General features: G+C 38.7%; 1 protein-coding gene across 1 annotated transcript; it reads left to right on the top strand.

The window, feature by feature from the left end:
- The first annotated feature begins 302 nt into the window (after positions 1–302).
- On the top strand, positions 303–22,073 carry si:ch211-253b8.5 (dysbindin). Its single transcript, XM_047149536.2, has 4 exons — positions 303–646; positions 19,579–19,728; positions 19,838–19,981; positions 21,495–22,073. The coding sequence occupies exons 1-4, from the start codon at positions 604–606 to the stop codon at positions 21,746–21,748; spliced, it is 591 nt and encodes a 196-aa protein (XP_047005492.1). The 5' UTR covers positions 303–603; the 3' UTR covers positions 21,749–22,073.
- The last annotated feature ends 5,627 nt before the right edge of the window (positions 22,074–27,700 follow it).

The following is a 27,700-nucleotide window of genomic DNA, read 5'->3' as shown; positions in this document are numbered from 1 at the left end:
TATATATATATATATATATATATATATATATATATATAATTGGGGGACTTGCTCAGCATCATTGCTTTTTCTATTAATGACTGAACTTGTTTCCTGTCAGAGTTGTACCCTGGGACAGGCTCAGAGAGACTGAATGAGAAAGGTTAGAATAGGTTCACAAAACTTAAACCCTCCTTTTCCTATTGCATAACTCCTTCCCTCCCCTCTGCTTTTTCTTATATGGTATTGTCCTGGCAATGAGTGAGCTCGCCCCTACGAATGACCACATGGTACGCTCCACTGGCCTAAGCCCTCTGTCTTCAGTCTCCTAAGTTAGACAGTGTGTGACAGGGATGAGGGGATGAGCTTCATTTCTGTGAATGTGTCAGGATTCTGAAAATAGGCAGAGAGAGTGATAGAGATGAGAGTATATGTTATGGTGGACTTGCTTGGTGCTGATGCTTTGCACAGTGTCTAACTAAGGATCCAGTCCTGCGTGTGGCTCCTCTGTTCCATCACCTGTGTGTTTGTGTGTGTGTGTGTGTGTGTGTGTGTGTGTGTGTGTGTGTGTGTGTGTGTGTGTGAGTTGGTGAAGGTGTGCGCACATCTGGAAACACAGGGATCATGAACTCAAAGGGGGCAAACCTGCACAACAAACGTCAGCCATGTAAGTATATACTTCACTCATCAATGATCAAGATTCAAGATATTCACCAAAAGTGCTTTGTAATGTTTAATATAGAAGATTAACACTTGATGTGTGGAGAAGATCTTGTGGTTATACGGTATGATATAACAATCAAATGTAATATACAGCAGTATAAGTCTACCTCAGTTTCTAAACAGTGAAATTGTCTTACAATAACTATTCATTATTTATTCTATGTACTGAAGCACTGTATCATGTTATGACATATAGATTACAGCTATGTACAACATACAGATAGATGTTTCTACAATAACACTGTGTTAAACATCGATCCTGACTCCAAGTCTTGGTCAGTTGCAATATTCCATGGTTCGATATTATAATAAACCTAATATCAAGGCTGAGACTGAGAAATGTTCTTTTACTGGGCTCAAGACAGAGAAATGCTTTTCAGTACTTCTCTAACACAATAAAATGGTCTAGTGTTAACGTTATTGCTACAGGTTGAAGGTGCAGTCAGAGATTCAGCTTAAAGTTACAGTAACAGACTACTACAGCAACAATCAGAGATTTCATCTTAAAGATGCTGTCAGCGATTTTATCTTAAAGTTAAAATTCTCTGTGCTTCTGATGTGTTGAGCATGTTTCGGTGTGGCTTTTCTCCAGGTCCTCCAGTTTCCTCCCACCTTCCAAAAATATTGGGATTGACTATGCTAAATCGCCATGCGATCCGCCCAGTATTCCTGTCATAGGCTGTGACACTGAATTTGCCTGGGATAAAGCCGTTACTGAAGATGAACGAATGAGTGTTACAGTCAGAGATTCATTTGAAAGATACAGTAGAGTCAGGGATTTTAGCATTAAGCTCCAGGGTCTCTGGTTCGAGTTCATTATTGGTTACTGTCTGTGCAGCAAGGGGGGCACGGTGGTTAAGAGTTTGCCTCGCACCTCCAGGGCTGGGGGTCGAATCCCGTGGAGTTTGCAAGTTCTCCCCGTGCTTTGGGGGTTTCCTTCGGGTACTTCCGGTTTCCTCCCCCAGTTCAAAGACATCGCGTTGTAGGCTGATGTCCGTGGTGTGAAAGGGTGTGTGAATGTGTGTGCAATTGTGGCCGGCAATGCCCTCCATCCAGGGTTCCCTGGGGTAGGCTCCATGCTCCCCTGTGACCCTGTGTAGGATAAGCAGTATAGAAAATGGATGGATGTCTGTATGGATGTCTTTGTGGGTTTCCTCTGGGTTCTCCAATTTCCTCCCATGTCCCAAAAACATGTTTGTAGGTGGATTGGTGACTCTAAATTGCACATAGATGTGAATCTGGATGTGTGTGATGCCTTGTGATGGACTGGCATCCCATCCAGGGTGTATTCCTGCCTTATACATAGGCTACAGATAATCTGTGACTTGAATAAAATGATTGAATAAGGTCATCTTAAAGGTGCGAGCAGGAATTTCAATCACCAGGACGCCTCAACTCTGAATAACAGTGGATAAATGATTAAACTATGCTAAAAAGCCAGAGTTAAAGGCATAAACACTTTAAACTACGTTCACTTTTGTATTGCTTGTAAGAAATGTACCCCTAACATGTTGCCCCAGGGTGTGGTAGATTGGTAACTTCTCCAAAATTAGACAGCTTTACAAACCTCATGCATGCTTGTGGCTTTACAAATTCCCACTTTAACAGTGCTAAAGTGTATTGGGCAGAGGTTTTCAGGCACTCCTAATTCCTTCCCTTATTTGGAGTCAAGTCTCTTCAGGCTCTTTCAGATGATGTGATGTGGGCTGCCTCTGGTTAGATAAGTGATCATCATCTTTGATGTGATGGAGGTCTCTAAGGAATTGACATGTCTGGGAGGTGTTTGCACCAAACCTGCTGCTCTCCTCAAGTCGAGTTCAAGCTCACTTTCTATTGAATATTTCTTCATTCCTAGCAGAATTGTAGATTTGTTCAGACTTATCCTGAAACAGCACTGTGTGGTCATTCTCAGGAAACGGATCATGAGGACTGTTCGGTTCTCATGCATTGGTCAGTCTGTTTGTATCGTATTGCACTCTATGACACACACACATGCACTTTTTGAGTCTTGTGACCAGAAATTAGATCGCAGAATGATAAATCACACATTATTGTGTTTTGGGACCAAAGATCCATTGTGATATAGATTAAATTAAGTAAGACTCTGGCTCGAAGAGATCATGCTCTCAATTAAGTCCAGCTGGCATGGCCTTCGTGCGCGGAAATGTTTATCTTCCAGGGAATTCTGTTGCTTGACTTGTAATGGGTTTGCCTGCAGCCTTTAGGATGGAATGCTCTCATTATTCCATACATAAATTACACATTGTACCTCCTCACAGTTAATACAAGTCCAAGTCCCTTCTATAATGCAAGTTATTTTTGTCGTGCTTGTGTTTTGTGAATTGGCCAGTGTCCAGTGTTTATCTGAAATACATTTATGAGTGCTGAATTGCTTAGTGCAGTGTCTCGACTCATTGCCTGCCATCATGCATTTGTAAATAGAGCTCGAGAGCAACTGCCAGCTCTTTACTGCCACAGCTTTGTGTGCCAGCATTAAATAAGTTGGCCAGTAAACTACTCGTGTCCTTTTATATAGTGCTAAATCAATGTGATGTAGTTCTACAGAGAGACCAAGCAGTGAATTGGACACACTGATTTTGTAGAACAGCCTTGATTAGGTGGACTACAATGGAAAAAAAAAAATAGAGCCTGCTTTCACTACGAAGACGGATATGTTTATCCGTGATAACCGTTAACCTGTACTGTTATTAAAATAAATAAAAAAAAACTCTTGAGCTTATGCTGTTAAAGGAAAAGAATCAACAGTGTGCTAGTGTGATGTGGCCTGACGCAATGTTCTCCTGTAACAGCACATCCTGAAAAGCTTTATTCCTCTTATACCTCAGCAGTTTGCCAATGCTAACATTTTAACATTTACCAAACAGCAACGATGTCAATTTTTAGTAGTTTACAGTTACATATAATGTTGTGGAGCATCTGGAATGCACGTTAAAACTCTCACCACTTGCATTATAACAACGCGTCGTTCTCTCACAAGCTTCATTTTTCTCTTTCTTGAAGTCAAGACAAAAATTGCAGCTTTTCATGCTACTGAGAAAACTCGAAGCCCTCCACCTGGAATACTTTCCCGTGGGGTAACACTTAAAAAAATGACAGTTTTACCTCTAACTGTAATGAAGCCCTGTCACTGAAGACTCCTTCCTTCAGTTGCATTATAAAGATGTATTGAGTGGAAACGGTATATCTCAAGGTGCAAAACAGTTCATGTTCTAACATGAACTGTCAGTCACGCCAGGATTTCGCAGAAATGAATGCAAAATCAAGCAAACGCAACAATATTTGGAGGCATTAGCAATTTTTCAGAATCACCACAGATGCCAAGACGTGTCATGTGACGTCATCACAACGCGCATTCAGACAAAGCCCTCTTCGGTTCACGTGCGTCGAACATGAGTACAGCTATGTAGAGGTCTCATTTACCAACAAACAGCACTGCGAAAGAGTGTACAAAACAGTTTCGTGCAACTGCAATTTCGCCAATTCAAGTAGTTTTCCACAAAAAAAGCAGAAAAAAAAACTCTGCAAATTGCATCGCAGATTCAGTGAAAAAAAAAAACTGAGCGAAATCCCGTATGGACTGAACTGTGCAGAAAAAGTGCAAATAAAATGAATAATAAAATATTAAATGAAATAAAATTCTTATTCTTTGTCGCATATTTAAGAACATTAGCTTTAAAACTGCTTTTTTTTTTTTTTTTTTTACAAGTAGAACTTATAATAAATGCAAAAACAAACAAAAAACAAAACAGAGGGTTTATGATTTAGTCTAGAAGTACATCAAAGTTTTTAAAATCCATATTAAATATGATATTTTGTTCAGTCTGATAGCAGTCTTATTTATATTTGGATACTCTTCTAATTGTTCTTTTTTCTACCTAATTACTCCAGTCAGTGTAGTTGCTTTCAGGACGTCGAGAAACCAAGACCCCGAAAGAGCACTGATTCAGAATCAGTAGTTTGATGTGTGACTGCAGGTTCATACACTTGTGCAACTCGATTTTCCATAAAACCCCAGACAGATGATGTAACTTTTCCCTCCTCAGTCTTCATCATTTTACTCTGACCCTAGTCATGCCTCGTCCGCTCGTTCCTCGTTCCTATGAGAGATGGTCTTTATTGCACTGAGCCCTAATTGTGTACTCTGCTATGTAGGTCTTTTTATAGTTCATCTGAATGGGATCAGACCTATTATTGACTTGCTCTTAAAGACCTCTATTGAGGAAAGGAGAGGGTTAACAATGAGGCCATTGTCGAGAGTAGGCAAGGGATCTGCTGGTGCTGGGTTGTGCTTCAGCCCGCTTCTGATGCACACATACACACGCATGCAATAGCTCACACACTCGCACTATCAATAATTTACTCCTGGATCCCTGCCCAAATGAGATAGCTCAGTGGTTGAGGCTGAGGAGAGAAGAGATGAAAGGAGAGCAGGGGAGATTTTTGCACTCATCAAATGCAGACATTCTTGTTATAAGAGAACGTATCAGACTTTCTTTTGATTGTCCTGATGTAATCATAAAGACTGTTCTGTCATCATCCCAGCACTCTTATTCACAATTTACTCATACTGCACATCCTCTCAATTTAGTACTATTTGACTTTATAGTGTATGGTTGTAGAGTAATGATTTCTATTGCACTATCCGGCGCCATACAGAAGAGGATGGTTCCATTTAGAGTCCAGTTCCTCTCATGGTTTCTTCCTCAGGGAGTTCCTTCAGACTTTCGCCACTCTCATTAGGGATCTAAAGCTACATCTTTCTGAAAATTTATACAAGGCAGTCCATGCATTTCCATGTGCTGACTTGAGAGAGAAATGTAACTTAATGCTTGATAATGACCACATGCAACGTTAAGTCTGGGTTAATTGCTTGTAGTGAGGATTTAATACTGACACTGTTCACGTCAGTATTCAGACTATAGACGTAACTGTCGAATTCAGTGCTATTCGGAGAGTTGTGTGAGAGATGCGTATACTGGAGTTTGTTTAGGCACGTTTCAGTTATGCATAATTACGACATCGGCTCAAGTGAGGATTAGCATAAATGTCCAGAGCCATTGTCTGAAAGTTTTAATATAACCACAATGTATTACACTGGAATTTATGTAAACACACACACACACACACACACACACACACACACACACACACACACACACACACACACAAAAACTATGGAATGCTATTTAAGGCCAATACTAAATACATAAACATGATACAATTCATTAATAAATAGTATCATCTTCCCTTTAAAGTCTTCAAAAAGTTTTTGTCCCCCCACAGAAAATATCAGGGGAGACAGATCGCTGAATTAGTAATGGATACCATTTAAATTGATAATGGATGTATAGATATGAATATGGTGCCATTTGCACCCAGAAAAGCCCACTTAAGCCCCTGCGTAACTTGATTCTGAATACAACTTTCCCCACGTAAACATCAATGTAACTTTTGAATGTGACACAGTGTGTGTTAGTTCTTTGTGGCTTTCAGACTGAACACATAGTTCTACCTAAATCCAGCTCCATGAACCCAAACCAATACTGTCATCTGTTGAAAATGACTACAGTGTGGACAGCTTGTGGAATGTGAAACGCACACAGACAGCTGCAAGGACGGGAAAGTGTTTTCATTCCAGTTTACTCCATTATTGCACATCTACACACTCTTTATACTTTAAAAATATTATAATGTTACAATACAGACACGCCACACATGATCTACAAAACACATATAGTATGTGCACAGAAGAAATGTCCTGTGCTGTTACTTTCCTTCTGACCTGGTTTTCAGAATATTATATGTAACCGTGATAATAACTACAGGGTCTGGTTTAAAGTATGCGGGGTTTTCCAGCAAACAGTGAGCAGATTTACAGTTGGCCTGTGAGCCACACCCTGCGCTGAAACCAAAACTATGTATGAAAAAGAGTTATCATTTAGAAGTACTAAAGTACTGTAGAAAAACCTGAGATTTAGTTGATTTGATTTTCTATAACAGCAGGTTTATATCTACAGGGTGTCCCTAAAGTCTCCATACACAGGGGACTAAGTTTGCCAGCACGTCGGTTGTGCCTTCGTCAGTGGATGTTTGTGGACGTCTGCTTCTCGGTCGGTCCGCAAGACTCCCAGTCTTTTTGAATAGTTAATAAGTTTGGCAACAGTGTCGTGTGTGATGTGCTCACCAGGTTTCCTGTCCATCACAGTCCATCACAAACTTGTGACAGCGTCCCGATCCAGCCATGAGAATGATTTCAATACGTTCCTCTTTCGTCAAAGGCTATCTGGTAAAAATGAATAAATAAATAAATAAATAAATAAATAAATAAATAAATAAATAAGTATATATATATATATATATATATATATATATATATATATATATATATATATATATATATATATATATATATACATATAAAAGTATGAACAATTTTGGAAGTTGCTAATAAGTGTTAATTTCCCTTATGTATAGACCATATATATAGTCTGTATGATCAATAAGACACCTTTATAGTCATCGCTGATTATTTTCCTATAACATGACTCAGCGTGTTTTATTCTTTACTCATGACAGAGGCTTAGTACTGCACTGAGTTTCTGTAGCTCTTATACAGGGGGGAAAAAATTGAACACCATGCACAGCATTCTCAGCTTGCTAGCTATGCATTGTGGCTAATGATAGCAATTAGCATTATCATGGACACAACCACATCTTAGCATAGCATAGCATTCATTCATTTTCAGTAACCACTTTACCCTGGAGAGCATCACAACACGTGGTCTCAGATTGGATGTCTAGCTTTTCGCACGTAGCCAAATCTGTCAATTTTCCGTTTTAGCTGATTGATTGGAGATTGGTGGCTGAATGTCACAAAGTAAAAAAAAACTTTTTTGTTTAATTGCTTTGTATAACAGATTTACTCAATGAAGAATGTAACGTCAGTAACACAACACAACAAATTCAAAATGAAAATATCCTGACTCTAGATTACCCTAAGAATTAAAGGCTTATATGATAAATACAGAAATGCTGTGTCTGTAAATATATCATTAATTGAATAACCGGGTAGTTTTAACAGACACACGCACATACACACCTCGTCCATACACCAGAACTGAATGATGTCATGCTGACTTACACTCCCTCTTTTTCAGCATCTGTTATCCTTCAACTTTTCCAGTAACTCAGTGTAGTAGCTTTTCTATGTACAGTTCATGGAAACACTTGCGTCTGTCTTGTCTTTAGACTGTGGCATTCGGCACACGGTCATGGTTGCTGTGTGACGTGATTCTTGTTGAATGGAAGAAAATCGCTGAAGGGGGAAAAAACAAACCACGCGGCCATACTGTTGTGGTTGTCTCAGGAAAAAGAATCGAGTAAGATGACCTTTGTGTTGCTCAGACTCGTGCCGCCTCTTCAGTCGTGTACTGAGCAGGTTCACTAGAAGTCATGAAATATTTATGACAGTCTGGCAACACTGACTAATAATGTAATTGAATGGACACTTGTTAGCTTTATCTAAATGACAGTCCTGAAAAGTAGACGCATGATGATTATACTCATCAACTTCATTATCAATCCCTCTGATAACTCAGATACTGAGACTGAGGAGGTATTAATCAAATGTTTAATCCAGCCTCCTGAATGACTGTGTATTATTAATTCATTTATACTCGATTTGTGTTAAGTAAAGAGTAAAACCATTGTGGGCATGCTTCTGTAAGAAATTAATCAACGACAGCGTGGTAACTGTACCACAGGAAGTTACTCAGAAGTTCATGATTATGATTATTTTCTTTTTCTTTTTTTTTTTTCCTATAATGGCACATCCTGAGGTGTATTTGTTCCTTTTATACCATAGTGATTTGCCAATTATTACAGTTTTATTTATTTATTAATAAACGACATGTTTTTAACTGTTAGAGTTACAGTTAATACTGTCCATGTGAAACTTTAGTACCTGTAATCACTTATGTTTTAGCAGTTAGAAATATGGTCATTACCTTACCACCCTCCCGGTTTCCACCTCTATCCCTTAAAATCAAAAATGAAGCTTATCATGGTGCTGTGAAACAGCAAGTGCAAAGTCCTCTGTCCTGAAGACTTTCCCGTATCAGAAAACCTAAACCTGAAACTCTAGACTCCTTCCATGAATGTTAAATAAACATTAATTTATAGAAAAACATCACCAAATAAACAAGTAAATAACAACACATTTAAACAAAGGAAATTATTAGCCTTAGATTATGTACATGCTCTGCCATATAAGTACCTTTCGAATAAATTGAGCTACTATACAAAATATAATGTATAAGAACGATTGCATTAATATGAAAAAACTTACAGCTGGAACTACTGTTCTGTACTAAAGCTGCTGTTATAATAAAAAAAAAAAAAAAAAATCAACACCTGCTGACTAATCAGAATCAAGACTTCATTACCGCTTTGGAATAAATAAAATATATTTGAACACAAAGCCCTGTTAGCAAGTTTACATTTGGCAGACATTTTCAAAGTGATTTGAGCTGAGAAGTTAAGGTTACGGGTCTTGCTGAAGGGTCTAACAGTGGCAGGTTGATAGCACTGGGATTTGAACTCACAACCTATTGATTACAGTCCTTAACCGCTGAGTCAACACTTCTTTTCATGATGTCTACATTTACTTCTACTCAGTTCTTCAGGCATAACAAAAGCTGAGCTGACGAGGCAAGGAAATGGCCCTTAAGGGGATTTCCCCAAAGCACCATACTGCACCACACTGATCTGAAAGCAGTTTGTGTACGTTTATGTTTTCAGTCTAACCGAAACAGCTGACCTGAGATCAGTTCTTCCGAGACGCTGAAAGAGGGCAATTCTATGCAGCGTGAAGATGTGTGTCAGTGTCAGCTGGCTCACACGATTGGCTGGAGATGAAATGCTGAGTCATAACCAGTGTCATCGTCAGACGATGAGAAATGACTGATGACACAAAGGGTTTAGGTTAGGTGAAGACAAGCAGTCCAGCCGTATCTAATCTCAGTTGGTCCACTGTTACACAGTGTGTATAGGCTACAGTTGTCCAGTGTACCTCATTCAGATCAGAAACCAAGTGTAAAAGACAATAATATTAATCCGGGAACGTTGCGAAAGCGATACATCAGAAATCACAAAATTACACACAACAGTTTTCATTCACTCTGGATGTAGAGAGTGCGATTTCATATTTTCACACCAAATGGTGGTCTTGTCATGTTAAAGAAATCCTTACAAATGTTAGTTCTTTAACCACACACCAGAGACTGTCCTTATTTTTGTCTATGTGGTGAAACATTGCTTTAAAGCATCTGGAAGGGTCATTTTCTGCAACTTTGTGCTGGTCAGGAACAGCCTGTGGGAGTGTTTTTATTGTAGCTCATCTATAAAAACCAGCATATAAAAAACCCCACAGTCACTCAGACCAGCTTATGGGATGTAGCTTAAATGATCTCTGAGGTTTAAAGTCCTGTCTGGTGCTTCTCTTGGGAACGCTGGAACATTGGTTTCCTGTGTCCTGCTACCACACTGCCCCGAGACAATCTGCAGTGTTTATTCTCAGAGCAATACATTGCAATAAATTTAGCAATGTGCCTTTGTTGGGGCTTTCACAGTTCCTTTCCTCTCTCAGTCTCTGGAGAATATCAAGCCTTTGTGGAAAATGGAAAATGTTATGTGTGAATGGGAAAAGCAAACGGTTGCCAAGGCAGTGTCGCTCTGGCTTTATTCCCTGTGCTTCGTCATAGGGATGTGATAAATTAAAGACATAGGAGAAGACTGAATGTATGTTATTGTTGCTATAGTAACGCATTCATTCGCATTGACCTGTATGCCGGATAATCCACATAAACACGCATAATTGCTTTCTGTGAGATGTTTATTCATAGCTTTTTTAAAAGGAGTATTCAGTGCCAGTGCTTTGTAACAGTCTAAAATAAATATATTCCTTTAGGTTTCTGAATAGGGTTTTCTGGTTTTTCTCAGTAACATGACAAGGTGCATTTTCTAGTCATATTAACTTCAGGACAGAGCAAGAAAAAAAAGAGAAGCTGGTAAGGAAATAACTGTTTCTGTAGTGTATGAGAATAAAACATTGCAGAATGTGCTGTTATTGGAAAATAATTAACTAACTGTAACTCTCGTTTGTGTTGGAATGCATTACAACACCCCATTGTTGGTTTTTCTTCCCCCTGCAACAGCACGCCGCCCCAATGTGTTTTCTTTCTTTATGTAGACGATGACTAAAAAAAGTATTTTAAAGAAGCAGTTTGCAATTTTAGACCACGTTGACAACAAAAATATTGACAAGCCTTTACTTCCCAACTGACTCCTTTGATTGAAACTGTTTATGCTTTGTGATTTGCCTCTTAAGGAGTCAAAGCTAAGCAGCTGTGTTTTGAATTTGGCGATTTTTGTTTTCAGGGCCGTAAAAGTGTAAAAACAAGCTTGAATTACAAACTGCACCTTTAAAGAAGAGATGGAACTCTCCTTGGGAACTCTCCTGAGGAAACGGAACTACTTTACTGTCTATTTTAAATGATGAAGTAAGCAGATATAAAGCGAATGGGTTGCTATTATAATAATTTGAATTTGCTTTGAGGACTTTTAAAACCTCCAGGGAAAACCACAGGCATCTAGCATTATTACTTTAGCAGTCATGACCTGTGTGTGTGTGTAAAATGCACTCTTTTTGTGCTGGGACTGTGGGTTTCTAAGAAGCAGCTCTGGGTTTGGGTTTGTTAGTGTGGGCGAGTCGTGTGTGAGTGCCGTGCCATGTCCGGTAGCCAGGCTCAAATCTGTCTCTTTACTCCAATGCCAATCCCACAGAGGGAATAAAAGAGAGAGGAAGCAGAGGGGAAAGGGAGGTTTGCCCTCTCCATTGGTAATGTCAAGTCGAGCCTCCTGGACGATCTGCTTTTTTGTTTTTCTCTCTCTCAGCGCATTCAGACTTGGGATTGCACTCACTTCCTCCACCTTCATTCGGACCTCATTGGGAATAAATAGACACAGTGTGACATAACGAGGGAGAGAACGCTGAGCTAGGATCAGATGTGATTTGGCACATTATAAAGAGATGGAGTGTGAGAAAGTTAACTTCAAATTAGTGGATGTGTGTGTGTGTGAGATCTAAAGGAGAACGGTGTTCTCATCATCATGCACTTGTTTACTCTGTCTCGGAGGGCATTTTAAGTGTCACCCGGTTAAGCCCTGATCCCCCCCCCCCCCACACACACACACACTTTTTTTTGTCATACACTTTCAACAAATAAAGATGAAAAAGACTTTTGACAAAACATTATGCATTTCATTCCTTAACCAATCAGCAAACCTTCTCATAATTTATGCGTTTTTAATGAAGAAACATCCTTGAATCATGTGACATGCATTACAATGGACACAGGGTCTGAAAGGGTTAATCAATTGACCAATCAGAATCAGTAGAGAGCATTTCTAACCTTCTAAAATTAGATGCTCAAAATCTATTCCTCTAGCGAAAGCCACCGGAAATGCGGATGTGTGTCCACATCTGAGAAATAAACATCAGCAGCCTTGCTGTGTGCTGCAAGTGACTTGTTGTCATTATTAATTAGACCCTTGCTGTCTCTAAGTCTGACCAGAGGTGAAATACGCCATCCTTCTTTATGTAACCTGTGTGGACACAAGCGGGGCATCAGACACTTCAGCCCTGTGCAAATGCCATGCCGTGCCATGCCAGACTAGTGGGTGTCTGGGCGTGTACCACTTTTTTCAGCTGGTGGCTAAGCTTGAGAACATTAACAAGCTGTAAAGTGGAGAAATAAATCCATAACCCGAAGGCTGAGGGTTTGAGAGAACCCGCTGCGAGAGCACTTGAGCCGTCCCTTGAGCCGGGCAATTAACCCTGAGTTAGTTCAAAGGAAGAAAGCAGTGACCCTGCTTCTCCTTCCGGGCCTGTTGTGCACCAGCAAAGACTGTTAAAGATGCTGAGCAAGATGTTAATGTTAACAGTAATGGGGGAAAAACATTGAAAAGAATGAGGAGTGAAAAGAAAAGAAAAGAAAAGCTGGGCCGTGATGTTCCAGCTTTTTGTCCTCCCCTGCAGCCCCTGACTGACCAATGTGCAACTCAGCATAAAGCAATGCACATGGACACACCCTGATGTGCACTCCTCCTAATATGTGTCATGTCTGATTGTCCTGATGGGTTGAACTCTCCTTCCCCTTTTCACTCATGGTATATATATATAAAAACAGATGCCTGGAGACGACTCTAATATATTAAGCTGTGTTAGGTCAGATATAAAAGTATAATAGCATGCCATTTATGATTTACTTAACTCCTTTCAGTATGAACGCCAATCTAGGATCAGTTACACTCAGCACATTCTATGGATGAATGAACACAAGTCTACAGAAATAGCAGAGCTAGATTACTTCACAAAAGCTTGCTAAATATGGGCCTTGAGGACAGAATGGCTTTTTTCAGTATACTAAAACATTATACTAATAAAAATGCAAAAGTTACAAAAGCATACAAAATTGAGAAGACAAATCGTTATTTATAGCAGTGAGGGTGTGTTAGCCTTTTTTAATTCAGACCACGTGCTAGTCATTACAGTTACCGATACCGGTTATACAGAAATGAATAGCTTACTTAAGGACATCATCGAACATTTTAATTAGAAAGACAGTTACATCTCAGCAAGTGAAAATACCTTGAATATAGTCAAATTTAGATAGTATTTCCTATTACTGAATTCTCTACGTGCTTTGGGGGTATCCTCCAGGTACCCCCGTTTCCTCCCACAGTCCAAAGTCATGCGTTGTAGGCTGATTGGTGTTTACAAGTTGTCCAGAGTGTGTGTACGACTGTCCCCTGCTTTGTGCCCCGAGTTCCCTGGGATAGGCTCCAAGCTCCCAGTGACCCTGTGTAGGGTAAGCGGTATGGAAAATGGATGGATGGAAGCCTATTTCTGGCCATTTTATCCAATCCTGAAAGAGATTTGTTCTATTGATAGACAATTTTGCAAATTTGTATTTATTTCTAGAAAGAAGTCAAGGGATCTGCCAATAGAATAACATTTAAAGCTTCAAATAAGTAAAAATGTCTAAAAAAAATAAATTAAAAAAAATAGTTGAATAATCTTATACTAGGAAACACTAGATCAATTTGACCATATTCAAGAGATTTTCGCTTACTAAGATGGCATTTTTTTGTGTAGATCCTGTCGAGAGAGTGGAACGGAAGAGTGCGTATCGCAGTGCTCAGTGCTTGCAGAACTGAAGTGCTCATTGGGTTTCATTTTAATGACCACGCTTGCTGATACTGCTCTGCTTGCTGAGGCTCGACACCCTTGTGCTCTCTGAACAGTAACTCTTTAGGTACAATATGTTTTAACAGGTTACCGGTATTGTAGGTAGATGTTGTAGTTCCGTGAACACTTAACTAACCCCTAAAACGCCAACCCCACATTATACTTTAAAAACAAAACAAACAAAAAAAACCAACTTACTCTGGCTCTTACACCTCGACTCTTTCCTTTCCTTTGCTTTCCTAGAACTCAATTAAAAAATCTTGTATGGTAGCACTACTTGTATTGTTCTCCGCTTGATATATCGCTGTGCTTGTTTTTCCTCATTTGTAAGTGCTACTATTGGTATATTGCATCCATGTAAAAAACAAAATAATGTTCAAAAGTGTTCATTTGCCATTGCTTTTATGATTTATAATATTGCTTCCAGCCTCTTTCATATCATCTAAAAAACTTTTGGATCATCTCATGTGTAATATAGATTTCACTCCTGTAACCCACTACCTTCACATTCTTCTTTCATTGTGTATTATATCTCTGCTAGATGTCAAACATTGACTTATTCAAATATGTGAGATTGATTTTGCCTTACATGTCTGGATTGCTGCACCTACATTTAATTTGACCAGTTTGGAATTCTATATTTTATGGTAAGTAAACTGTAAAATAGAGGTATTTGGCAGATGCCCTTATCCAGAGACCTTATTACAGAAGTGCTTTGAAGTCAATAAATATATCCCGATACTGGTTCACTAGTTCACGGACCAAGAATACCATCAGTCTTAAAACTCTGTTAGGAGGTAATAAATAATAAGAAAAACACACAGACAAAAATAATTCTTTTTAATGAAAAGTGCTACTTTAAGTACTTTAGGAAGAGGTAGATAGGGTATGAAGACCGCCAGTGACTCGGCTGTTCGGACATCTAGGGGAAGTTCGTTCCACCACTTAGGTGCCAAAACAGATAAGAGATTGATGGTGGCACCAGACTATCAGTGCTACGTGTGATACGTGATTTGAGGTAAGTGGGTGCTGGTCCATTTTTGGCTTTGTAGGCAAGCATCAGTGGAGGGAGCATAGGAATGGTGTGTTGTCGGAGAATTTAGGAAGGTTGAAAACAAGTCGAGCAGGTGTGTTCTGGATCAGTTGTAGAGGTCGAATGGCGCTCAGAGGCAGACCAGCTAGAAGTGAGTTGCAGTAGTCCAGGCTGGAAATGACAAGCGACTGAACCAGCACCTGAGTGGCCTGTATGGATAGAAATGGACGAATCCTTCTGATGTTGTAAAGGAGAAATTGAGTATGTCAGATTAGCGATGTGAGAGGAAAAGGACTTTTTGAGAGGAAAAGTTGATTGTCCATGGCTACCACAAGGTTGCGTGCAGTAAACGAAGGTGAGATCAGAGAGTTGTCCAGGGAGATCACAAGATCCTGACATGGTGATGAATCAGCTGGGATGAACGGCAGTTCAGTTTTGCAGGGATTAAGTTTCAGCTGATGAGCTGCCATCCATGATGAGATGTCTGCCAGCCATGGTGAGATCTGAGCAGAAACAAGAGGATCTGAGGGAGGGAAGGAGAGGATGAGTTGAGTGTCATCCGCAAACAGTAGCAGCGGTATGAGAAACCATGTGAGGATATGACATCACCAAGAGATTGAGAGAACAAGTATAGTGGGATATCTTCCATTTACATTCATTCATTTAGCAGACGCTTACAAATGAGAAGATACAAGCAAAAATCTTGCTTTCCCCAATTCAAAAACTTTTGCACACTAAGGTAGCCTATATTTCACAATAATCCAAATTATGCTAAAAGGTTCCAAAGAGCAGTTATTCGGTTTGTAGCTACATTAGTTACTTTGAGAGAAACGTCTGGATGCCAGAGAATGTCTACATCATACAAGTGGCCACATGTGAGTGTGTATAGTGCAGAGTATTGCTCTAGTGTGGTCGTTTGTACAGTTTATTTCATTTGAACTGCATCGGATTTGGCTAACAGACTTGCTAATGAGCTAGCTTGCTGATTAGCGATATAAAGTGATAGAGTTCCATCAGGTCTCATATAATAAACGTCGGTTACGTAAAAGGAAATCTGATCGCAACAAATGTTAGCTATGTGCTTATGTGTATGTTTGTGTAGATATATTTTTAAAATATGTTGCTCATGTTAGAAAATGGCCTCCTAGCCAAGTTCTGCTAGGGATATTTACAGTTATGTTGACTCGATACGGATACCTCAGGCATCCAGTGGTGTGTCCAGTAAATATTACTTGTGCTAGTAAAGTATATGAATGACCTTTACGACTCTGATGGGGATTATTTTGAAGGAAAATGGCAAGAAAAGATGATGAGGGCATGTTAAAAACAGCACTGGAATGCAGCATTAGCTCACACACACACACACACACACACACACACACACACACACACACACACACACACGGTCTGATAGCCAGAGAGTGAGTCACAGTGACATCTTCGTCCGCTGGCTGACTCGCCGTCCTCAAACACCACAGGGTCACTGACTGTTCCTGATCTGCCACAGAGAGCACGCACTCTGCTGCCAAATGTGACAAGTCATATTTTTTCAGGAAACTGAAACAAAAAGCCAGGATATCTGCATCATTAGTCATCGCATTTTCATTATTACTGAGCAACTGACTGAATAATGCAGGCTTTTTTTCTTTTTGGCAGATGAAGGACAGGAATTTACACACCTCTTTTCAAAGTTAAGACTGTTGAGTGAAAATAATTGGACTGAATGAGATGTATTCAGTTTGATGCGGAACTTGAAAAGCCTTTTCACATCAGATTGCCCTCCAGGCATAAACACGCTTGACCCATGTGTAACTGCATTCCTGAAAAGCCACATGAACTCTCTAAGAAGGAAAAAAAAACCCCATCGCTAATCACATTATCTATGATGGTTTACAGAAACAAGCCTAAGCAAACCAAAATATAAGCTGTGCATGTCATGTAGAAGACTTATTTAGACCCGTTACCTTAATATTTGGTGAATGATGGTCGAAGGCCTTAACTAAAGAATGTGTGACTTTCAACAGCTGAAAAGTGAACAGACGGAGGCGGATTATTATTATTATATATCTTCATATTTTAGTCAAATTTGTTAACAGCGTTACATATGGGCTCAGCTAAGTAATGTCATGAAGATATTTTAGCTGCAGAATCTGCACGCTGAGCTGACTAAGCTAACTACTGTTAGCGATAAACAAAATTTCTTTGGTTGTTATGTTACAGTTTGACTTTTAATTAATTAACTGTTTAACTAATCTCTCAGAATGTGACAATCAATTGTAACAAACACGAGCTAATTTGCTAGCAATCAACTAGCTGAAAATAGCTAATGCTGCACTATGCATGAGTATACTTTTAGTAGTGCTGTGCTAATGATTGTACGCATGGGGAAGCCATGTGAACCGTCAGCTTTTCCAGCACAGGCTAGTCTTTACAGTCTTCCTAATTTGACAGAGGCTTAGAAACCCAATCCAATTAGCCCAATCGAGGTCTGTACGCTCTAATTACGGCTTAATCCCAGAATGCTGTTTTTGTGCGGTTCGATGTATTGACGGGACGTAAAAGGAAAAGCTTAGCTGTGACATTTTAAAGCAATGTTTCTCAGCCCTGGTCATGGAGTACCACCACTGTGCTGCACATTTTAACATTTGTAACGCTCTAACGCACCAATGCCCTTTTAGAAAGGCCAATTAGATATTAATTAGATGATTCGTTGAATCATTTTTGTTAAAAACAATAAGTATGCAGGGCACAGCTTTACACGTTGTGTTTTTTCTCTCTCAGTAGCTTAACGAATGACTGTATGACTCCATGGGAGCCATGAATCCACACATAAAGGCACTAAAGTGCAAATTGCCAAATGTGGAAAATTTTCAGTTAACCTTGCTTTTATTTATTTATTTATTTATTTATTTATTTATTTATTTATTATTTTCAGGTTTTATGTTAGGCCGAATCCCAAGTTGCTACCTATTTCTTTTAGAAATTCATATAAAATATGTGAAAATACATGGCAGACATTCCTACATTAAGAAATAAGGGAGATTTTAGATATAAAATTCCCAGTTGGCTTACATTAAGTGAAGAATAGTAAAATACTAATAAGTCAGTCCAAATTGTTCTCAAATTTATACATTTCACATGTGATCACATGTTTTTCATGCCATTATGTACAGTAGGTAATATATGAACATTTATGTTATGTGAATATGATATAATATGATAACTTATCTGAAAAATAACATCTGAGTAATTGACGTGAAAATAAGGGAATCGTGTGAGAAGTTAAAATACGATTCATTTATTTTCATGTTTTAACTTTTCACACGATTCCCTTATTTTCGCGTGTTCGCTTTTTTTTCACGATTCCGTTGTTTTCACGTAAATTTTTCAGATTTTATTTTTCAGATGTGATCATATTATATCATATATCATATTAAAAATTCACACGCGATAAAGGAATTTTGTGAAGACTTTACACATAGAAGTAATGGTTTGAAATAAAAGAATCGTTTGGAAAATAAACGAGTCACGTCAAACTAATCATTGTGTGAAACATGCAGTAACATGTGAAGTGTCTATAAACAGTTTTCTGTAAGGTTGCTCTGTTTCTGTTGTGTATTTTTATGTGGTTGTAATCACCGATGAGTCATTTACTCCGACTCTTGTGTGTGCCTCCATAAATAGCTGAGTGGCCGAGGTCTCGTGTTCGAGCAGAGGGTCAGGCTTCTCATCTGACTAATGGATGGTGCAGAGACAAGACAAGTGGCCACTACTTCAGTGGTGAAATGTATTCTCATATAATGCTGATTAAGAAGTAGAATGTCACAGTCGCATACCCGTGCACGCTAAAGCACACACACACACACACGTCATGTTTACAGTATGTCCAGCTTTCCTATTCTTCTTAAAACATTAACTCATTTGCTGTGGGATGTATACATAAGTGATATACAGTACGCTAACAAAGACGATCCGAGCCCTGGTTTAAGACCCAGACTCATAATGCACACCTAGTTGGAGATTTCTTCATCTCATTCATCTTTCCAGTCACGGCTCTCCTCTTTAGGCCATTCCTCCTGATGTAGGGAGTAAATGTGATTGCACTTCCAGCCCAATCAGATTAGCAGCCGTAGACTTGACAGATGCTGTGACTGAATTGCACGCCTTGACAGATTTACGGCAATATGAGATGACAGGGTGTTGTGTGTGTGAGCACTGGAGTTGCTACCTACTGACCTACCTACAGATAGGAACATATCGAAGCCAGAAGTAGAAGATTTTAATAGGGATTATGTTTGAATAGATAAAATTGAGCCTTGGTACACACTTCTGGCACCAACAGTGATGGAGCAATGGCTGACTGTTGCTCCCTGGTGGTGGTTAATGTATTTACTATTCATGCACTCCAGGCTGCAGACTGGAACCTCTCAAGATGTGATCACTATGAGCTTGCTAATGTAGTCTGGGAAATCTCTGCTTGTGCTTCATTTTTTTTTCTTCTTCTGTTTCCCAGCTGAAACAGAGAACGCTCTGAGGCTTCCGGACATGGACGCGGCCCAGCAGCTGAAGCTCAGAGAAAGACAGCGCTTCTTTGAGGAGGCGTTCCAGCACGACGTGGACGTTTACTTCTCCTCAGCGCACTTGCAGATAGATTACAAGAGGGGTGCGGAAAGCACAGACACTGTTAGAATAATTATGAACAAATTTGGTTCTATTAATAGTTCTCTTTATGATATTTGAGATGTTATTTTTTCCCACCCCATCCTCCGTAGCTCCCATGAGCAGCATCTCGTCCATGGAGGTCAATGTGGACATGCTGGAGCAAATGGACCTTTTGGACATCTCGGATCAGGACGCCCTGGATGTCTTTCTCGCCTCGACTGAGGAAGATGACGAATGTTCGTGTCCACTAGAAGGTAGCAATGGACAGCTCACAATCAGAAATCAGATTATATTTTAAAAACATTTTTATTTCCTGTTCCCAGGCATAGCCAAAGTTTTCTTCAAAGTTTTCTGTTTCTTCTACAATTCGTTTAATTCCGACTCTCAGCCTGCATGGACAAACCAGGGAAAAATTAATTCATGTATTCACCTTCAGTAAGCGTTTTATCCTGGTCTTGGCCACGGTGTCATGCATCTGTTATCCAAAACTCACGTGTATAATGTGCAATGACCGCGTTCTCCGATTTTTATTACAGAAACATTAAAAAGCATTATTCAGTGTATTTGATTATATCTGTATGCTTTTTCCATTTATATTGTGCTTTTATAACAACCAAGGTCACGTTATTATACGGACCATTTCACCTTAAACAAGTTTTTGTCCATTTCAGTGTGAAGCGAGTTAGCCCGAATCCACATTTCAAAATAAATAATTAAAGCCTAATATAAACCATCAGAAAAACAACAACAACCAGAATTTGATTCAAATAAATTTATTTGAAAAATAAATTCAAATAGGAAAACTCATTTAAAAAACAAGTTAAACATGTCTAGGGCAGGCCTACTATCTGTGTGATCAGTTACGTATGACCTCCATCAGAATCCAAATCAGCTTTATTGGCCAAGTGTGCCTGAGCGTACAAGGAATTTGTTTCTGGTTTATAGTAATCCTACAATACACACTTACACATACAAACACTACACAACAATGCTGGACACAAACAAGACAGAGTAATACAAAAACCTAATGACAGCTACCACATGACAGTTTACAGTGCAAACATAACAGTCTTAATCCTTGTGATTGTGTGGGTTTCCTCTAGTTTCCAATGAACTCCCAAAAACATACCAGTAGGTGGATTGGTGAAGCTACATATAAAGGTGTCTGTATATCAGTCCATCCAGTATTTTGCGATCGCAGAAATGAACCCAAAATCAAGTAATATTTGGAGGAGCTTGCAATTTTTCTAAATTACCACAGATTTTCTGCAGATTTGGGATAAGATGCGTCATGTGACGTCATCACAACGTGCGTTCCGCTGAAGCCCTCTTCGATTCGTGTGCGTCGAACATGAGTACAGTTAAAAGGTCTCATTTCCCAACAAACATCACTGCGAAAGAGCATGCAGAACAATCTTTTACGACTGTAAAAGAAAAATCTTTTACGACTGAGTTTTTGTACGACAAAAACTCAGCAAAATCAAACATTTTTTGGCCGAAACAATCACAAAATACTTAGCGAAATCATGTACGGAATGGTATACGGTGCTCCGAGATGGACAGGTGGTCCATCCAGGGTGTCCATCCACACAGCCCTGACCGAGATAACACACTTACTGAATATAAATGAATGATTAAGATCTCCAGCAACACTGGCTCAAAACACTAAAAACTGCAGGACCAGGAGTGAGTCAGGGGTGAGGTCTGAAAGACGACAACCACCCGTGATGATGTCGCTAATGGCTGTAAATGCGATTCCTCCTCTAGGTCTCGGAGGCAGTACCGACATTGATGCTGCGCTGAGGGAAGAAATCTCCATGAGAGTCCCAGACGCCTGTGAGCTCAAATCACGGATATCCTCCACTTCCTCCACCGCCACCTCCGACAGCCAGGGGGAAGACGGCGCCGAAACCCCCGTGATCCAGTCGGATGATGAAGACGTTCATGACGACGACGGGCTTTTGAGAAATGGTACACCTCCAGCTAACAGTGCAGGAGAAGAATCTGAGCTGTCACTATGAACAGCATCACCAGTTACTACTGATGAATCCTTACCCCAATATTTGTGTGCTGTTAAAGACTTTCTCTGCCTGGTTCTACGTACCAAAATCTTACATGGATTCTAGTACGCGCATATTTCTCCGTCTTGAATGAAACTTTCTGTTCACCTGAACTGCTGCTGTAGATGATAGTGCTTCCAGACATTTGTCCATCTTGTATTGCTTTTAATGACTATATGATGGAAGAGTAGCAAAATCTCATTTATGATTAATGATGCAGGTATTAAATATGTACCTTAGTCCTCCGCCATATGAAATGTGCATTAATATACCACGCATTACTGTCCAGTCTCACTCTTCATGTCTCTGTATTTTTTCAAGCCTTCAGGTCATGTCTTTACTTGATCTCCACAACATTTAATATAAATAAATAAATAAATAAATAAATAAATAGATAAATATATATATATATATATATATATATATATATATATATATATATATATTTTTTTTTTTTAAATATCAAAATAAAGGCAAATCCAACTATGGAATATTAGTGTTTGAATATAATGCAAGTTTACCTGTAGTATGTGTTCGCTAATGACTGTTAATGAAAGGCAGCATGGAACATAATTACAGACTAATTAAGTTCACAATGTTTGCTGTTATTAACTACATCCACACATAGCATGGCATAATTACCCCTCTTTGCAGAGGAATATTTTCATCTCAGAATAGTAAGATAGTACTGTTTTGGTCTAGGTGACTGTTAACTATTTATCTACATTTCATCCTTTCGTTTATTCATCTTCAGTAACCACTTTGTCCTTGGTCAAGGTTAACAAAAAAAAAAAAAAAGTGTTCAATTTGCAAGTTTAAAATCTTTATTGTATCATCTATGAATTTTTCCCAGGAAAGAATCATAATATGTTGTATTTAATGCCACATAAGACATGCTAAACATTTAAGGTATGGCCACCCAATTGTAGTTAGTTCAATGAAGTCTTAACTGTATAAATATAAACTAGCCCGATAACTCTCACTTAGGTCCAAAATGATATTGTAGATACTATAATGAAAAAGAAACCTTTCCTGATTTCCCCTGTGTCTATACTCATGGCTTATCATATAATTGTCCATATTTAATACTAGCTCTCTGTCAATTTCCTGTAGGAACGTTACGAGACACATGGAACGCAAATATTTCCATTAATATTTTTATACAAATGAAAATCACCTCAAATGAACCCCCTTAAAAATGACACTCCAACCAAACGTTTCGTTTCCTTACTGATCAAGTTGCCATTGATAATATTTTACACATGTTAAGCTTTAATGTAAATGTTTGCATGTAATAATCCAAAGCTATAGCATAATAATATGATGTCTCACATCACATAAGGGAAGACTGGTATACAGATGAGCCCACTATGGCGCTGTTTGAAGGCTATACATTGAATATAATACGTAGCACTACTTTCAATCTCTAAACTTCTAGAACTGTTTTAAATGTTTTGATAAAGACTTAAAAAAAAAAAAAAGTATGTTTAAACTCATATAATTTTTAATGTGAAGATTTATTAGTGTGCAGACTATATGAAGCGTTACGTTGTTTTATGTTTATAAGGAATAAAACATGATGGGGTGTGCTGTCATAGGAAAATAATCAGTGATGACTTGGTGTGCTGTGGGCCCATGTCAAGTGAAGTTACTGTTATTGCCCTGAAGTTGATTATTTTCCAATAACCAGTCCGTACAGGATTTCGCAGTTTTTTTTCTCCGTGATAGTTGTGTTACAAAATGCTTGATTTGCAGCAGCTTTTTTCAAAACTTGTGCTGCAACTTGCGTAGTATTTTGTGCTTTTTTGCATAAATATACTTTAATCTGGCGAAACTGCAATTGCACGAAATTGTTCTGCACGCTCTTTCGCAGTGATGTTTGTTGGTAAATGAGGCCTTTTAGCTGTACTTACATTCCACACACGTGAATCGAAGAGGGCTAATGCACGTTGTGATGACGTCACATGGCGCGTCTTGACTCAAATCTACGGTAATTTCGAAAACTTCCAGAACATTGGAGTTTACTTGATTTTGCGTTAATTTCTGCGATCGCGAATCCTGGAGGGACTGCATAACAGCACACCCTGCAGTGTTTTATTCCTATTGTACTCTGGCAATTTGCCAACGATTGCAATGCTTTATTTATTAAACGGCAACACATCACATTTAATGTTGTGGAACATACATGGAACAAGTTAGTTCCTGTTACTTACAGCTGATAGAAACAGTCGATCACTCAACAGCCACTTTTTCTCTCTCTTGAAGTCAATAAAAGGAAATGCAGATTGTCACATTACCGAGTAATGCCAAATCTCTCCAACATGAACACTTTCCCAAATTGTAAAAGTTATAGCTTGACCTCTGATTGTTACATAGCGTTGACACTGGAGACTCCTTACAAAAACGTTCAATAAAACATCTCCACTGTCAATGATAAAACTACACCAGGTCAGTGATTTCCCTGACAAATAATTCATGTTTATGTGGAGCGTCCACAGCACAGTTCTTAGTGCACAAAGTATTCTCAGAAAAATGAAAGAATTTCCTTTTTACTTTTTGAAAGTGAACGCATCTCTCATGAGTATTTAGAGACTTCCCCTGAAAATATTTTGTTTTTAGCTTATTATATTTAATATAACTCCTTATTCAGGATTTTCCATTCTCTCAGTGACGTGGTAGGGGAAAAAAAAACCTAACGAATCAAACAAACTGGACTCAAACCCGTTTCACAGCTTTGCACTCTGAGACTGTGATCAAGTGATAAACACATTGTGCAGTGACAAAGTTCAAACTCTAACCAAGCTCAGTTACGCCTTCACCCTGCTTATCTCTCATTAGAACTGTGAGCGAAAACATGCGCTCTCGTTTATTACAGCATAAACACACAAAAATATTCGCAAGGTCATTTAACACGACCGATTCACAAGTCGCTATTTCACATAGGATAATTAACACTTCATTAGTCAGGTCTCAGGAATATCCAAAATAGATGTTTGCCTACTTTTAATCGCTTGCTGGATTTGCAGCTGGGAATCACTTTGGAGAGCTTATAGGAGTATATTAATTTGACATAATGTATTAGGATATTAAAACTTAAAGGCACAGTACGCTGGAGACTCCTTCCAAAAAATGCTAAATAAATGTATCCTTAGAGTAAACTTCCCCATATCAACATTTTTTAACATTTGTTGATCTGGAATATCCGACATATAGTTCCTTGTTGTAGTTCTTACCATAGAAACTATCATTTATTAGAACTGCATTTTAATTGGCAGTTTTCCACTGCATGGTACGGCTCGACTCTGCTCGCTTTTAGGGGGCTTTCCACTGTGGATAGTACCTGGTACTTTTTTTTAGTACCACCTCGGTCGAAGTTCCAAGCGAGCTGAGCCGATACTAAATGTGAGCCATGTGCTGAAGGAGTAGGAATTCTCCTTAATGAGAGGTTCTATATTCTGCCTGAATAAATGTGTTCCATTTAATATCGAGCACTGCGTAGGTTCTAGAGCGGCGTTATTTTACATCTTTAATAGGGTCCGTGTTCAGTAAACAGAAAAGGCGTTTGTAATATGGCCTGACCGTATATCTGTACAGGGCTTCGATAATACAACATTATTCCTGCGTGAAGGCGAGTGGAAGATGGCACCCACGCTGAGGCGGCACTAAACAGGCAGTGGAAAAGCAAGCTCAGAAAAGTAAAGCGAGCCGAGTCGAGTCGTACCCTGCAGTGCAGTGGAAAAGTGGCTAAAATAAACCTTACAGCTGACACTACTGTCAGAGCTGCTGTTATAGAAAATGAATACACCATTATTTAAACACCTTCTGATCAGAAGGTCCTAGTGCTTTACACTGCTGGGGTATAGCTAAATAATTATAATGTATAAGGTTATAATTATATGAACTAATATACACTATTAGTACCGAAAAACATTCCTGGACCTCTAATAACAAGGACCTTGAGGCACTTTTTAACCCAATAAACTTAATTACAACGTGTGCTAGCCTTTTGTAAACAGGACACAAAGGTGATTAGTTGTTAAAATGAATGATTAAATAGTTATAATAAGATTAATACAAAAGAGTTGGTGACTGATCCGTTTTACTGATGCAAAGCCAAGTGATTTTCACTAGCTCCTTCTTAATCTACTGTTAAAGTGCAAAAGATTGCACACCCTCACTTTGAAATGATGACACCAACAAGACATTTAAAGCTGCCATTCCTTAATATACATATATGGTCAACAAAAGTGGTCACAATGTATTATTAGTATCACAGAGGAAATGTGTATTGGGATTAAAACGATTGATTTTTAATTTGTTGGACGCTTTCTAGCAGTTTTTTCCCCAGTTATTTTTCTTAGACTCTTTAGTCGTGTCTTTTTGTATATTTTCTTTACATTTCCGAATCTTCCAAATGCACATAAAAAACACAAATCAATTGAGGTGGGTATTTTATTTTTATTTTAATCGATAAGAAGACATGCACAGAAAGTACGATGGAAACATATTTAACGAATAAATCGTTAAATATCGATGCGCATCAAAAAAAGTCATATCCCTCAACAAATCATGTCAATGGTTAATTGGCTCATTAAAGCTAAAATGGCAGAGAGCGAGATGCGCCAGTTTCCCCAGAAGTGATGGTTACATCCTCTTGAACACGTAGGATGGAAACGGTGCTTTTATTTGCAAATGGTTTATGTAATATACCAATTTCTCACACAAGTTAAATTCATATCATGGACGGAAATATAGCTAACGTCACTATGTTTATACCTTTCTAAAGTCCTGTGAAAAGTCAGTATTTTTTGTTTTAGGTCTTGTGAGAGCTGGTTTTCTTATCTTATTGACTCTTTACTCACATGATGTATAAATGTTTTTGAAATGTTGTTATAGCCCTGGAAATAACAAATTATCATCATTATAAATCATTATAGCTATTATTACATTCGTATAGTTCTTAGCCTATTTGACCGGTCACTTAAACGAAAGGGGTTTAACCGAAAACTCAAAAACAAGGAGCTTATAAATAACGTCAACTTGGACCTAATGTGTTCTGTTAGTGGACAGTTCAGGAATATAAAGCTCTACGGTTCTAGTAAATCACCAGTTTGATGTTTACATTTAAATAATGAGCCTAATATTGCGATAGTTGTAGTCTGTGAGGGGTTTGTGGAATTTATTTAATTTACACTTCAACTGATCCCAGGGTGCAAAAAGTTTGAGCAGACCTAAGCTAGTTCACATGGTTTGAACTTGGTAATAAAAATAGCTTGTAACTTGAACACTGGAATATTTATGTTGTAACAAGGTTTCAGTAGGAAAAAAACAACAACAATAATAATAATAATAATAATACAGGGATTTGTAGGTAAACTGTACAATTAAGGTACATTTCAGGGTTTGTTTGTTTTTTTTTAACTCAGAAACCAAAAGGGTGACAATTTGCACCCAAGTGTGTGTACACAAGGAAGAAGTAAATAATGTCAGGGTAACAGGGCGACGTAAAACTTTCAGTTTCATCCCAAATACATGCTCAATAAAGAAACATAGATTAAGTTTGATAATTTCAGAAGTAAATGTATCAGTTGTGGCTGTTTTTGGATTAAAAGCTAGGCTGTAAATGGATGTGAGACCTGCATGCCCCCTGTGTTAGGAGTGTATTGGCGGTAGAGATGAGTCGGGAGCTACTCCAAAATACGAGGCCATCTTGTTCCAGCGACAGCTCACTCTGTACTTACCAAAACATTCATTGTACACCCTAAGACAAACGTCTAACTGCCCTGAAGTGCTGTATTCACCAAAACGGGAAGAAATGTGCGCGAATAGAAGGTGTTTTTCGACATTTCCGAAGGCCCATTTGTCCATGACAGTTCGGCACTCAGAGATCCCCGACCGCGCTCAAACAGAATC

Source organism: Ictalurus punctatus, chromosome 21 (genome assembly GCF_001660625.3).
Source record: "Ictalurus punctatus breed USDA103 chromosome 21, Coco_2.0, whole genome shotgun sequence".
Lineage (NCBI taxonomy): Eukaryota > Metazoa > Chordata > Actinopteri > Siluriformes > Ictaluridae > Ictalurus > Ictalurus punctatus.
Note: the sequence above shows the minus strand (reverse complement) of the source record. Positions and strands in the feature narration are given on the sequence as shown.